The sequence below is a fragment of the Mustela erminea genome, chromosome 11, assembly GCF_009829155.1.
Source record: "Mustela erminea isolate mMusErm1 chromosome 11, mMusErm1.Pri, whole genome shotgun sequence".
NCBI classification, from domain to species: domain Eukaryota; kingdom Metazoa; phylum Chordata; class Mammalia; order Carnivora; family Mustelidae; genus Mustela; species Mustela erminea.
In genome coordinates, this window is record NC_045624.1 from 6,773,961 (window position 1) to 6,787,043 (window position 13,083).

The 13,083-nt window shown below is 42.2% G+C and overlaps 1 protein-coding gene across 9 annotated transcripts in view; it reads left to right on the plus strand.

The window, feature by feature from the left end:
• Window positions 1-13,083, plus strand: part of EZH2 (enhancer of zeste 2 polycomb repressive complex 2 subunit) — a 65,603-nt gene that overhangs the window by 21,538 nt on the left and 30,982 nt on the right. For 3 of the 9 annotated variants that reach the window (XM_032305707.1, XM_032305703.1, XM_032305698.1), the window contains 2 exons: window positions 5,291-5,414; window positions 6,022-6,150. In XM_032305707.1, coding sequence (XP_032161598.1) covers window positions 5,298-5,414; window positions 6,022-6,150 — 246 coding nt within the window. In that variant the 5' untranslated portion in view covers window positions 5,291-5,297. Of the gene's footprint in view, window positions 1-5,290; window positions 5,415-6,021; window positions 6,151-13,083 lie in introns of those variants that run through there. The other 6 variants (XM_032305699.1, XM_032305700.1, XM_032305702.1 and 3 more) reach the window with 3 other exon arrangements.

Below are 13,083 nucleotides of genomic sequence, written 5' to 3' on the forward strand. Positions count from 1 at the left end.
GGCCTGAGAGGGTGGAGGAGGCGCCTTACCAGGTGGGCAGTAGAGCCGCACTGTTGTTTCTGGTCCCTCTGGTGATGCCCTCGATGTGGCAGCGAGGAAGTGGTCACCAGAACACATCTCTTAATTCAGACGGTGTTGCACATGTAATCCCAATACCAGAATGTATCTCAGTCTCTCTGTATTTCGTGTGGCAAGGAAACCTAATCCAAACTGGTTTAAAAGGAAAAAAGGATTTTCTTGACTCATGTAACTGAAGTTCTAGAGTTGGGTTTGGCAAACACACCTGGTTCAGGGCTCGGAGAGGTGATTAAAGTCTGTTTCTTGGCTTTGGGTGTTTTTCCTTTTGCAGGCTCTTTCTCATGTTTGCGAGTTGGCTTCCAGCAACCGTTCGGGCAATGTATATCCAGCTTGGAATCTAAGTGAGAAAGAGCGAGCATTCTTGTCCGCAGGCTGCAGGGAGCCAGGAGATTGTCCCTGTGATCAGACCAGTCTGGTCACGTATCCAGTGTGTACTGGTGGCGGTCAGCAGGGAGCCGTGGGTTTAGGCGCCAGGTAGCTGGTTGTCCTCAGAGAAAGGTTGGTGGGAAGTTTCCAGAGAAGGCAAGCTGATGCGGGGGGACACAGATGACACCACGTCCGCTCCGTTGGGCAAAGCTGGCTTACGAGGGCCTCCTGCTCAGGTTATGGGAGTTTGTTTTGATTCATAAAATAGACTGTAGATGTAATTTTCCTTTAATTTTTTTAACCTGTATGTATATCTTCTTCTGTAAGGTTTTACTGCATTCTATGAAGGTTTTGATGGTTTCCTGCCATAATCTGGTTTGTCTTTTAAATTAAAGAAAACCTGTTGTTTTGGTTTTACTGTATGTGGGTAGAGTCTTATTTTAACGACTAGAGGTATTCTGTTTTGAGTAAGAGAAGTCCTTTTCACATCTTGGGTAAAAATCCTACTAGTGCCAATTTACCTATGAAACTAAACAAATCTTTTGAATGAGAAATATAAAAATTGGAGGTATTCACAAATCCTCATCCATTTTTAAAGTTAGTTAATTAATGTTTTTAAAAAAAGATTTTGTTTATTTGACAGACAGAGATCACAGGTAGGCAGAGAGGCAGGCAGAGGGAAAGGGGGAAGCAGGCTCCCCGCCGAGCAGAGAACCTGATGTGGGGCTCGATCCCAGGACCCCGAGATCATGACCTGAGCCGAAGGCAGAGGCCTAACCCACTGAGCCACCCAGGTGCCCCTAATTAATTAATTTTTAAGTATTTTGTATATTCGAGAGAGAGTGAGTAGGACAGAGGGGGAGAGAGATAATCTGAAGCTGGCTCCACACTGAGCCCAGAGCCAGACGTGGAGCTGGATCCCACGACTGTGAGATCATGACCTGAGCCGGAACCAAGAGTCAAATATTTCACTGACTAAGACACCCAGGCGCCCCAATCCTCATCCATTTACTGGCACATTATTTTAATACAGGTTTCTTTCTGCTAATATATGAATGTTTGGAACTTAATACTTGCTGGGCTGTGGTATGGTGGAAAGCGGTCAGAAGACCTGATTCGAGGTGGTCGTGCGCTGGGAAGGGGAAGGGGCTGGCTGGCACTTGGAGGCTCCAGCCGGCTCAGAACTGGGTGAGTCTGTGTGTTTGGTGTTTGCAACCAGTGGGGAGGTACTGATATTATCCCTGGAGTACTTCTTAGTAAAAAGAAATGCCAGAAGCTCCAGGTTTTGTATTCAGGATCTGTTGATCGGTAGGGCATCTGGCCATGGGGTCTGAATCGTCCCTGAGACTCCTCTCCTTGGATGTTTCTTGGTCGTGGAGTACCTTTCCCTCCTTTTCCTTGCCCACGCAGGGGAGGCCCCACCCTTCCTTTTCATACCTTGTGGCACATCTAGACTTTGTGAGCAGTTCACCATTGGTGTACTTTTGTAGACATGTTTTGTGTTTGTTTATATTAGAATGTATTTGCTGGGGGTACCTGGGTGGCTCTGTCGGTTAAGTGTCTGCCTTTGGCTCAGATCATGATCTCAGGGTCCTGGGATCGAGCCCCGCATTGGGCTCTCTGTCTAGCGGGGAGTCTGCTTCTCTGTCCCCATCTACCCTCCCCTCCCCCTCGTGTGAACGGGCACCATTCTCTCTCTCTCTCTCTCTCTCTCTCTCTCTCTCAAAAAAGAAAAAAACGTATTTGCCAGGCACACAGCCAGGCTCGGAGATTTTACAAATGAGTAAGAATGGTTCTTGCTGCCGAAGAACTTACAGTGAGGATGAATTGGGGTGAAAAACATGAAAATAGGGGCGCCTGGGTGGTTCAGTGGATTAAGCTGCTGCCTTCGGCTCGGGTCATGTTCTCAGTGTCCTGGGATCGAGCCCCGCATCGGGCTCTTTGCTCAGAAGGGAGCCTGCTTCTCTCTCTCTCTGCCTGACTCTCTGCCTACTTGTGATCTCTCTCCCTGTCAAATAAATAAATAAAATCTTAAAAAACAAAAACAAAAACTTGAAAATAGGATTTTAATATGTTGTAAATGCTAGGATAGTGGGAGGGGTTTGTTTAACATAAAACATTCTTCTAAGTGGTTCCTTAAATTTTATTACTTTTTAGTCGACCAGTCTTTTTATCCCTGTGTGTTCAAAGAACAGTCCGCTCACTTTTAGCTTGATTTCATAGGTGTTATTCGGAGGTCATGATCCTGTGTTTGGGATAATTTCCCATGAGTGAATCACCATAATTTCTCTTATTTTCTCTCTGTTGTGCGTGTTTACCAGCTCGTCCTGTAGCTTCACACCCTCACTCACATACTCTGTTCATGGGAGAGTGTGTGGAATTTCTGGACATGGGAATCTTTCTGTATGTGCTGTCTTACAGCAGTTCGTTCCAGAATCAATTTTAAATGTTCTGTTGTGGATTCTGTAGCTCGTATTGTCACACCTTTGGTCAGAGAAACTTTCGTTGTGACCCACTTCATCAGAGACGTTGTCACTAGTGGCAGGAACACCATGGAAGGGACACCAGACTCTTGCACAAGGAGGGTTCTAGTGTGAAACCACGAAATGCTAAACGACAGAACGATGCCTGTTCCCCAGCCCAGAAGCCGTGCACCTCGAACAAACGGGCTGTGGTACCACCGCATCTCACGTTGGTGGCAGGTTAGTGCCGGGGTCCTGTGCCCAGTTTTGTCAGGTGCAGGGGTGCTGCCTCCGAGGACCAGGCATTGGTCGAGGCAGCGGATGGACTCGTGGTGATTAGGCCGTGAGCTCATGAAGCAAGATAAGCCCTTTGTATAAGATGGCTTTCCCTTCTAGTTCCTAGGCCTTTGAAGTGCTGCATTCTGAAAATAATTTGCATAGAATTACTTGAGCTCATCTGTTAACTAGCAGATATGAAAGCAAAGGATTACCACAGTTACTTCTTCAATAAAGCCTCCCTCCCCCTCCCCCCCTCCCCCCAAGGTTGGTGTCTTTTTGGCCTGCCTCACCATCTTCTGTCTTCCTCACTTTGTGCTTTGCTTCAGAGATCGGGTCATCTGCCCGAATCTGGGTCTCCGGATTATTTCCTTTGCTGCCAAAAGCAAGGTCCCACTTGGAACCTCTTCAGTTATCTCTGCGGCCTGGTCCAGCAGACTTACTCGCCCGAGTTCTGAAATCTCTTCATTCTTCTCGTCCCCTCGGTGCTTGTCATTTGGGGTCTTCAGCTGGTTTCTTGGCCATCTTCGTTAATGGGGTCTGCCAGCCGGACCTCCTGGCCTGCAGAGCCCTGTATCCAGATGTCCCCTGCTCAGACCTTAGGGTCCCTTCTGTTCTTTCCTGGACTTTCGAAGTCCAGTTCGACATTGTCACCTTTCCTGCCATCCCCTCCCCTGGACTTTTTCCTGTAGATCTCCTACTGTCTTGTCTTCTTTTCAGCCTTGGTAGGTGGGACCTGAGCTCCACAAGGGCAAGTTCTGTGTCATTTATCTTTGTGTATTCAGGGCCGGGTTCCTGGGAGTGGGTTATCCTGTGCTTATCGTGCTCTGCTTTCAGCCTGAAGAATCCTTGCGGCTCTTGGTGGCTGGGTTTCCTGACCGAGAATCACCCACGGACCTTGAGGCTGTCTTCTCTGAAGCTCGTCTCCTTGCGATTTCTTTGCGCTCGAGGGTTTTACGTGGTCGGGTCAATGAAGCCCTACCCCCTTACCGGCCATTCAGGCCGGAACATCACCCGCTCCCATATTTAAGTCGCCCCCAGTTTTCTCTTAAGGGACTCTTGAATCCCTTTACTTTGCTCCATCCGCGGTGCGGTGGGAGCAGCCACCCTCCTCTCTTGGGCCGTGCTGCATGCGGCCCTGTCTAGCCCCGTGCTGGGCAGCAGCTCTTTCCAGAACATCCATCTCCCCCTTCCCTTTTATTTAAAACTATCCTTTGCTCTTAGATAATTTAAACATCCTTGATGTGGCACCTTTGCACGTCTGACAGAGAAATGTCCTAATATTTTGAGGGCACAAGTAACGATTTTAATGCTCTGAGAAGCAGATGTTCTAGAAGAGGACATTTGTTTACACTTAAAATGGGGAATCTGCGTTACGACTTAGGCACCTGCGGGACTAGAGGCTTTCCCTACATTTAAATGTGGTTGGTTCCTAGATCCTGCAGCTGAAGGTAAGACTGAAGAATTTACTTGGCATTTGCTATGTTTTTGGTTGCTAGCCGAGAAACCCCTCATGTGAGTAAAGGTGGCACAAGAGGCAGAAGTACAGACTTTTCTCGGTGTTTCCGGCGAGAAGCACAGTTAAAAGTGTGTGCAGGCGGCGGCTTTCCTTTGTATGTTTGTTGTACATTGTACTGTGTATTTTTTAGTTGTAGTGCTGTATGTAAATTTTTCTTTTTCAGATTTCTCTTTTTCAGTCATGTTATTCATTTATGCCTGTAACCTGCTGACTTAACGATGAAAGATGTAGAGTAACGTGTCTACATTTTTTTCCCTCTGGCAGTGTGGATCTCCTAGACTAAAAACTAGCTTGTGGTGGTATGCTTTGTTTCTGTAACAGGATCCCCTTTCTGGAAGACGGCTGCTTTTTACGGGTGGAGAAACTTGGTCAATAAAAATATCCTTTAAAAGCTGTGTTCAATCAAAACTTACACGCGAACGAGCTGTTCTAAGGCTGTAACCTGTGGCCCGAGTGAGCACCCCTCTCGCACATGTCACCAGCGTCCTGTACTATTTGGGTGATTGTTAGTTTTCTGGGGATGGAAACACAAGTGATCATATGCAGGCTGGTTAGATTAGTGATTTTAATATGAAACCATTGCTTTTAGAGTAATCATGGGCCAGACTGGGAAGAAATCTGAGAAGGGACCGGTTTGTTGGCGCAAGCGTGTAAAATCTGAGTACATGCGGCTGCGGCAGCTCAAGCGGTTCAGGCGGGCTGACGAAGTGAAGGTACAGCTCTCTCTTCTGGGAAGTGCACCCACGGTTAAGGATCGCCCCCCACCCTCACCCCACCCCAAAAGATAAGTTCCAATTCGCAAGGGTCCATTTTCAGCCAACGTCATATTTATAGTAAGATAAATGAAGGCTGGGGAGCCCAGGGCCCTGATCTGTCTAATTAACATGACGATGGGCCCAGGCACAGCATTGAGAATGGAAAGACTGTGATCTAATGGCCGGTCACTGTGCTTCGAAAATCACTATCTTTTTAGTGTATCCTTTGTGTTGCTTGGGCAGATTCGGGACCCAAATATAAAGGGATGTGTCTCAGGGTTTTATGTTTCTAAAGTCATTGTGATTTTGTTTTTATAAGCTGTTAACAAAGAAAGGATGGAATGATTTTCTGTTCCCCGCCCACTCTTAATAGAATAATACGTGTGGTGCTTTTGTGTTATTCGAGTGTGGGAAACTGCAGTTTAGTGTAAAATCTGTATGTGTTTGAAGGAATTCTCCTGAAATTTTTGAGAAATCACTAGATTTTAACCTGTGTTAGAGATACTACGAATTTTCTAACAATGAACAATTTCTCTTCTCCTCTCCTTCATTTTTTTTTTTAAAGAGTATGTTTAGTTCCAATCGTCAGAAAATTTTGGAAAGGACGGAAATCTTAAACCAAGAATGGAAACAGCGAAGGATACAACCTGTGCACATCCTGACTTCTGTGAGCTCATTGCGCGGGACCAGGGAGGTTGGTTAACTCACGCACTGTAGTCATTATCGGTGCATTCTGGTTTTTGCTGTTGCAATGTTGGTTGGTTACTGATAGGAAGTCGTTCACCTCAGGATGTCCATCTTTTTATTGCTCTTTCTTTTTCATGGGTAACTGTTAATGGTTGCCTTAGGTAACACCAGGAGTTTTTCCTTATAAGAGAGCTATAGTGTTCAGCATATGTTTTCAGTTACCAGGTAGGTGGTGTGTAGATTTTTATAGGATTGTTGATTAAAAAACCCGTAAGTTAAATACTCTTTAATGGTCTCATCAGATCACTGTTTAGAGCAAGGCATTCTGACTCACAATTGTCTTTTTTTTCTGCCCCTTAATATGAATTAGCTATGCCATAAGAAATGTTTTTTTCATTCATATTCATGGACTAAGGAAGTTATTTATTATTTGAATTATTTTGTTTAAATTCTAAGGCTCTCTAAGAATTTTTAAATTTGCTGTTGAGAGATCAGAAGTCCTTTTTAATAGAATTTTTCTAAAGGAAGGCAGTAGATCTTAAATCCGTTTCCAAAAGAAGGCAATAAATGTATTGCGGGTTTTATAATTAAAAGACACATAAAACACAGTGGCAGCAAAATGAAAAAAAAAAATGGCCAAAGCTTGGGGCACCTGGATGTCTTGTTCTGTTAAGTGTCTGACTCTTGATCTCAGGGTTGTGAGTTCAAGCCCTGCATTGGGCTCCATCCGTGCTGGGTGTGGAGCCTATTTAAAAAAAAAAAAAAAAAAAAAGACAATGTCAGAAGCTGACAAACAGTATCGAACCAATCAGTAGGGTTTTGGGTAAAGCGAAGCAGTGCAAGTACCTGTCTGTACAGGAAAACATGGCGTGGGAGGTGGAGTGCTACTGGAACGGACGCCCAAACAAGAAGGAAGAGTGATTGGGAGTTGACGTTACAATGCGCAGTGGCTAGTTATTTCTCTGAGTGCCTAAACACAGGAAGCATCTAGACAGTGGGATCAATTCTAAAATGCATTTTCGGTGAGGATGGGATACTTAACGAAACATTGTTAATAAGCAGTAATTGTCTAGCACGTGAGACGCGCTGGCCTCAGAGACTCGCCAGTACTGTCTTCGTAGCGCAGTCCTTGTGATGACCGTGATCGTGCTCTGATGGTCTCCATGGTGGCCCATGATGTGCAATGATGCTTAGTCTTTTATTCACTTTGTCAGGTGATAGCTCTTTACAGCTTGGGCTTGCCGATGTGGAAGTGTATATTCTACACTGCTGACACCTTCCGCATCATCTGGAACAGGTCAGGGCCTACATGTTAGAGGTGAATGACTTTAATACACCAAAGGTGGAAGCGGTTCGTTTCTGGGCTAGTCAGTATGATCTCAAAAGGGAGAGGGATGGGGCTTATCAGTCATTCTTTCTAAAGTTTTGTCTGGTGACCTTTCGGAAGTTTTGAGGATAAAGGACACAGAAACTTTGTTCTTCCCGGTGGACTAGATCTTAGACATTTGGAGAATTAAGTAGGCACACTTGGAACACTCACTTTTTGCCGCCCATTTTGACTCAAAATGCCGCCAAAAGCCCATCTTCTATTTATAAGTGAAAGTTAACAGCAGTAATGATTTCGGGTAATGTGCTAGGTACTCTGCACACGCGAACCTCCTTCAATCTTTGTGATAGTTGAATTAGGCCTGTTTCTCCTCGAGACGAGGATACTGGGCCTTGGAAGGCTAGTGAGTGAGTTCACTTGCTCCAGTGATCTGATGCGGGCCCAGAAGAGCACACTTTGCTCAGACACATTAGGAAATGAGTAAAGTTCATTGTTTATTTACAACTTGAATTGCTCATAATATAATTTTAAGTACAGTTCACTCAAGTGAATATTTACTAATTCAATTTTGCTTTTGGTTCTGTCAAATGGAGATAAATCATTGAATATAAAGATACTAACTTTTTAATGTGAATTTTTGCGAGAAATTGTAAGAAGAAATAGCATTGTAATAAAACAGAATTGCTTTCTAAACTTAGTGCCCCATGCAGGTTGAGAAAAACCTTTTCACAAAATAGGAGGGAAAGGAGGGAAATCGCCCCCTGCCTCAGGAACTCAGTTTTTGTTGCCTGGAACTCTGACCTGGTCAAGGCTGTTAGTTTCTGAGCTACTCTTGAGAGCTGATTCTGCCTCAGATGATTCATCTTTTACTTCCCCCACTCCCAACCCCCTTTAAAGCCATCCTCACTGACTTTTGGAAGTTGAGCGCTTATGCAGTTCGTGATAAGCTTTTTGGTGTTCTCACAATAAAAATAGTAAGACTTTAGGACTGAAAGGACTTTAATGATCTCTGTCTCATCTCCTTATTTTGTAGATGAGACTGTATCCCATTTTATTTTTCTTCAGTTTGAGCATTCCCAGCTGTACATCAATTTCTTTTATATGCTTTAAAAGTTGGAGTCCGAAGTAGGTCAGAAGCAGGAGGATAAATAAAAGTGTGTTGTGCAAAGACTTTCCTAGTAGTAGGCTTGGCGGGAGTTCAGACTGCAGTGTTGGTCCAAACACCTAAAGTCTGTGGCTTTCAACGTTGGGAAGTGCTGTTATAACATTGTTCTAATTAACTGCTTATTTTTATAAACCGATCCTTTGGAAGTGCTGTCTTCAGTTTAAGTCCTTTGTGCCATGAGGACCTTTCAACGACAATTTTCAGTTTTTCACTGAAGTCTTATAGTGTAGTTCCTGCTGTGCATGTAAAGTAGATGTGCTCAGTTTTAAAATGACTGGTTTTTATCTAGGTTATTGTAGTGGAGAACGTCTGACAAAGGTCACACACTCCCTGATGTAACGAAGCGGCCCCTGTAGACGCTGACCTCAGATCAAGGAGCTCTGCAGTTGAACTGAGAGCTTCCCTTCTTCAGTATCGTGTTTTCTTAACATGTGTTTCTAAGATATCTGTGGGTACTTATTTTTTGGTCTTGAGGTTACAGAACCTAATCAGTGTGGCCCATACAATTTTTATACAGACTGTGTCAATATTTTTCTTTTTAAAAATACTCCTGAATACTTGAAGACCTGGCGGTGTGTTTTACATTTATTTCCTTTGCTCTTTAGTTAATCTCTTCAAGGAACAGTCACCTTAAAAATGTCACTAAGTGGTAAGCACAGCCCAAGGGACGAACACCTTATTGACGGAGTGTGTGGTCGTTTGTAAAAACCATTGCTTCGAGTTGATTTTTGTTACTTTGTCTTATCGGTAAAAAAACTTTATCTTCTCCAAGTCCTCTCACCTTCGTAGTCCTGTTCCTCAATGTGTCTGTTTTTCCAGTTTTAATGAAGAAACTGGTTGAGGAATTACTCTTGTAGTTCTCACGAGTACATTTCTTTTTGTACCTTTGTCCATTTCTTGCTGAAAACCAAATGATGCTTTCCTTCATTGATTCTTCATATCAAGATTTTTATCCCCTGTGTGTATTATGATTGAAAGAGAGGCTCGCTCCAATGATGTCTGTCCTCTGGGCAAGTGGTAGATTGGTTTAGTAATTTAAAAATATCCTGCCAGTATGCATTCCTAGATTCCCAGGAGAATTTAATGTTCTTGTAGGAATTTTGTGTCTTGTTTACTAATGAAAATAGCATTTTTAGTGTATATGGAAATGTGGGGCTTCTTCAGGATGCCTAACACAGCGGCATCTTTAGAAAGACATCATAGTCCTCGCATTTATGAAGAATTAAAACATTTTAATACATGCAGGTTTGATCCTCGTAGTAATATTTGAAATGACTATGAGTTCATCATCTGTCATTTGATATTTGCAAATTTTTTGTGGGAGTGTCGGAGAGGCTTCTACCAAAATAACAGAAAGTAAGTTCTTTTATACCTTTGCAGTTTGGACTCCCTATTTTTATTGAAGGAGAGGGATAGTGTCTCATTTGCATGTAGACACTTGATTGCATTATTTGTTGACTGATAATACTCTTTCCTTAGTTAATTGTAAATAGAAATTTTTGTTACTGTTTACCAAGAAAGAATGATACAATAGTGTAACCTGTGTATAATTTAGTGCTCTGAAATACACTCTCAACTTTTAGTATGCAACTGTTTTCTTTCCTTGGTCAATTTCAGGATTGCAGAACCAGTAGGTCTAGATGCTCACGAGCCATCTGAGCAAACGTGGCAGGGAGCAAGGTCATTTTTCTCACGTTTTAGAAATAAATGGGTGGTTCTTGGTCTGAACACAGCCTTCCTTTCTTGGTGCTTCAAAGAACCTAGTTTCCAAGTTGCTTACTGTAGCTCTTTGCCTTTCTTTAATCATTTATTAGTATTTATTTGGAGAGTTGGGTCCTGTGTTAACTCGGCCAGTCCTTCCCACCGATACAACTTTTTAAGAAATCACTGTGGCCTTAGCTTCCTCTTGGCTTTTTTAAGGCTGAAATAGATGGAACGTTTCTTACATGACATAAGGAGGCTATTCTTTTCTTTTTCTTTGTTTTTTTGAAAAGAACTAATGTTGTAAGTGTTTTATGCTTTTCCAAGAGGTCATTTTAAAAAAATAAGGGTCACTTACGATGTTTGCATTTGTGTATCACTGTCATATTAAATATACATGATATACTTGATGTCTGAGTTTATTTTTTAGACTTCAGATTCTATATCTGACATTTGGAAAGTGAATTTTTCAAAAATGTCAAATATGTATTTTGTGCACCCAATAAACCAGCAGAAGTTGCTTTCAGTTGCTGTTTTTCTCCTAGAACATTGCATATATAGTTGGTGTTTTACATACACGGATAATCAACTGTTTGACTAAAAAGATCGAGCTCATTGATCAAGATCAGTGATCACTGATCTACAGAGATCAGTTCTTTCCCCAAAATGCAGAACCAAAGTTTTACAGCTACTTTAAGAACAGATGGAACCAGAAAAAAATGTTTGTCTAGCCTGCATTGTTAAAAATTGTTTATTGCTCTGAAGAAATAAAATTTTATTAGACCTAGAACTTCTGGGATAACATGGATTGACTTAAATTTACTGCTTAGGATTCTGCTTTATCTTAATAGATTTTATAAAAGAATATTACTGGAGTACCATTTTGGGAGGGTTGGACAGATTTCATGAGTACCTTCTATTGATTGAGGCAGTTTTATACCAGGTCATGTGAATATCTCTGTGGTTAATGAAACTTTAATTGTTCTCTTTAACTGAAAGGCCATTGCAAAATGACTCTTAAGAATTCACATTACACCGAAATACATAAAACAGAAAGCAAAAGTTCTGTAGTCCAACCCCTATGATTTTTAATCTTTCTAATCTCTTTTTGTACATACAACATATTAATAATGATAATATATATTATATTTCAAAAGGTTACTGCCCAGATCAAAGTGTGCACCCTGTTACATTAGTTTCAGGTGTAGGGCTTACTGATTCAGTTTCTCTGCTCCTCATGCTGTGCTCACCATGAGTGTGGCCACCGTCTGTCACCACACCCTGTGTCAGTACTATTGATGGTATTCCCTGGGCTGCCTTTTACTTTTTTAAAAAATTAATTAATTTTTTTGAGAGAGAGAGAGCGCATGCAAGAGAGTGCGTGGGGGGAGGTGCAGAGGGAGAGGGGGAGAGAGAATCTCAGGGAGACTCTCTGTTGAGTGCAGAGCCCAAAGGGGCGCGAGCCCATGACCATGTGATGGTGACCTGAGCTGAAGCCAACAGTCAGCTGCTCAGTCAACTGAACTGCCCAGGTACCCCTGCTGTGCTTTTTATTCCCGGGAATTAGTCATTCCCTACTGGAAACTGTGTCTCACTCCCCTCCCCCATTTTGCCCATCTCCCCACCCCCTGCCTTTTGGGCCATCACTTCTGCAGCCTCCATCCAGGTCCTCAGTCTCTAAGAATGCAGTGTTTGATACTGTGAATATACCACCATTTATTGTCCTATTCTTAAATAGGTGTGAACATTTAGGTTTTAAGTTTTTTTACTTTTGCAATTAGTATTTCGGTCTATACCCTTCATCTACATCTTTGCATCTTGAGTGATTTTGTAGGAGGAGTTCCTAGAAATAAAATTACGTGGTCAAGAGGATATAGGCATATTTAAATTTTTATGGGTATCACCATAGCTTTCTCCTGAAAGATTTTCCATCTATACCCCACCAGCTGTTTATGGTAGTATAGTGTCTGTTTATCTCTGTTCCCAACGCGTAATAGTGGTGTTTTGGATCTTTGTCAGTGTGATAGGTAAAAAGTTACCAGTTTGTTTGCTTTATATTACTTATTGAATGAGGTCAAGTTTCTGTTGTTTATATTTCATAAATAACTGTTAGGGTGTTGGGTCTGTTAAAATTAAGTTGAACTGTTTCTTAGGATTTTTACGGACTTTTGTATATTATTAAATACTCATTTTTTAATCATGTTTTACAGATTCTTACCCCCCCATTCCCCACATTTTTATGTTATTTCTGGTATATTTTGATTTATAGAAGTTTTACATGTTTAGATAGGCAAATTAGAATTTCTTTTGATTTCTGTGTTTCTAAAGGCTTAGAATGTAAAGATTGTATAAATTACCTTTGCATCTTTCTGTTTAGTTATTTTCACTTATCCGGAATTTCCTTTGGTATAAACAATGAGTGAGGATTTGGTTTTTAGCATTTTTCTGTTTAGCTTTCTAGTTGTTACAGCGCTATTTAGTAAATAGTGAACAGTCAAGAAGCAGTTATAAATCTTTTCTGTGAGGCACCTGGGTGTCAGTGGGTTAAGCGTCTGCCTTAGGCTCAGGTCATGATCTCAGGGTCCTGGGGTCATGGGATCAAGCCCCGCATGGGCCTCCTTGCTTAGCGGGAAGCCTGCTTCTCCCTCTCCTGCTCCCCCTGCTTGTGCTCTCTGTCAAATAAATAAATAAATAATCTTAAAAAATTTTTTTTTTTTTTCTGCAAGAGTCAGGAGACGTGGCTGACC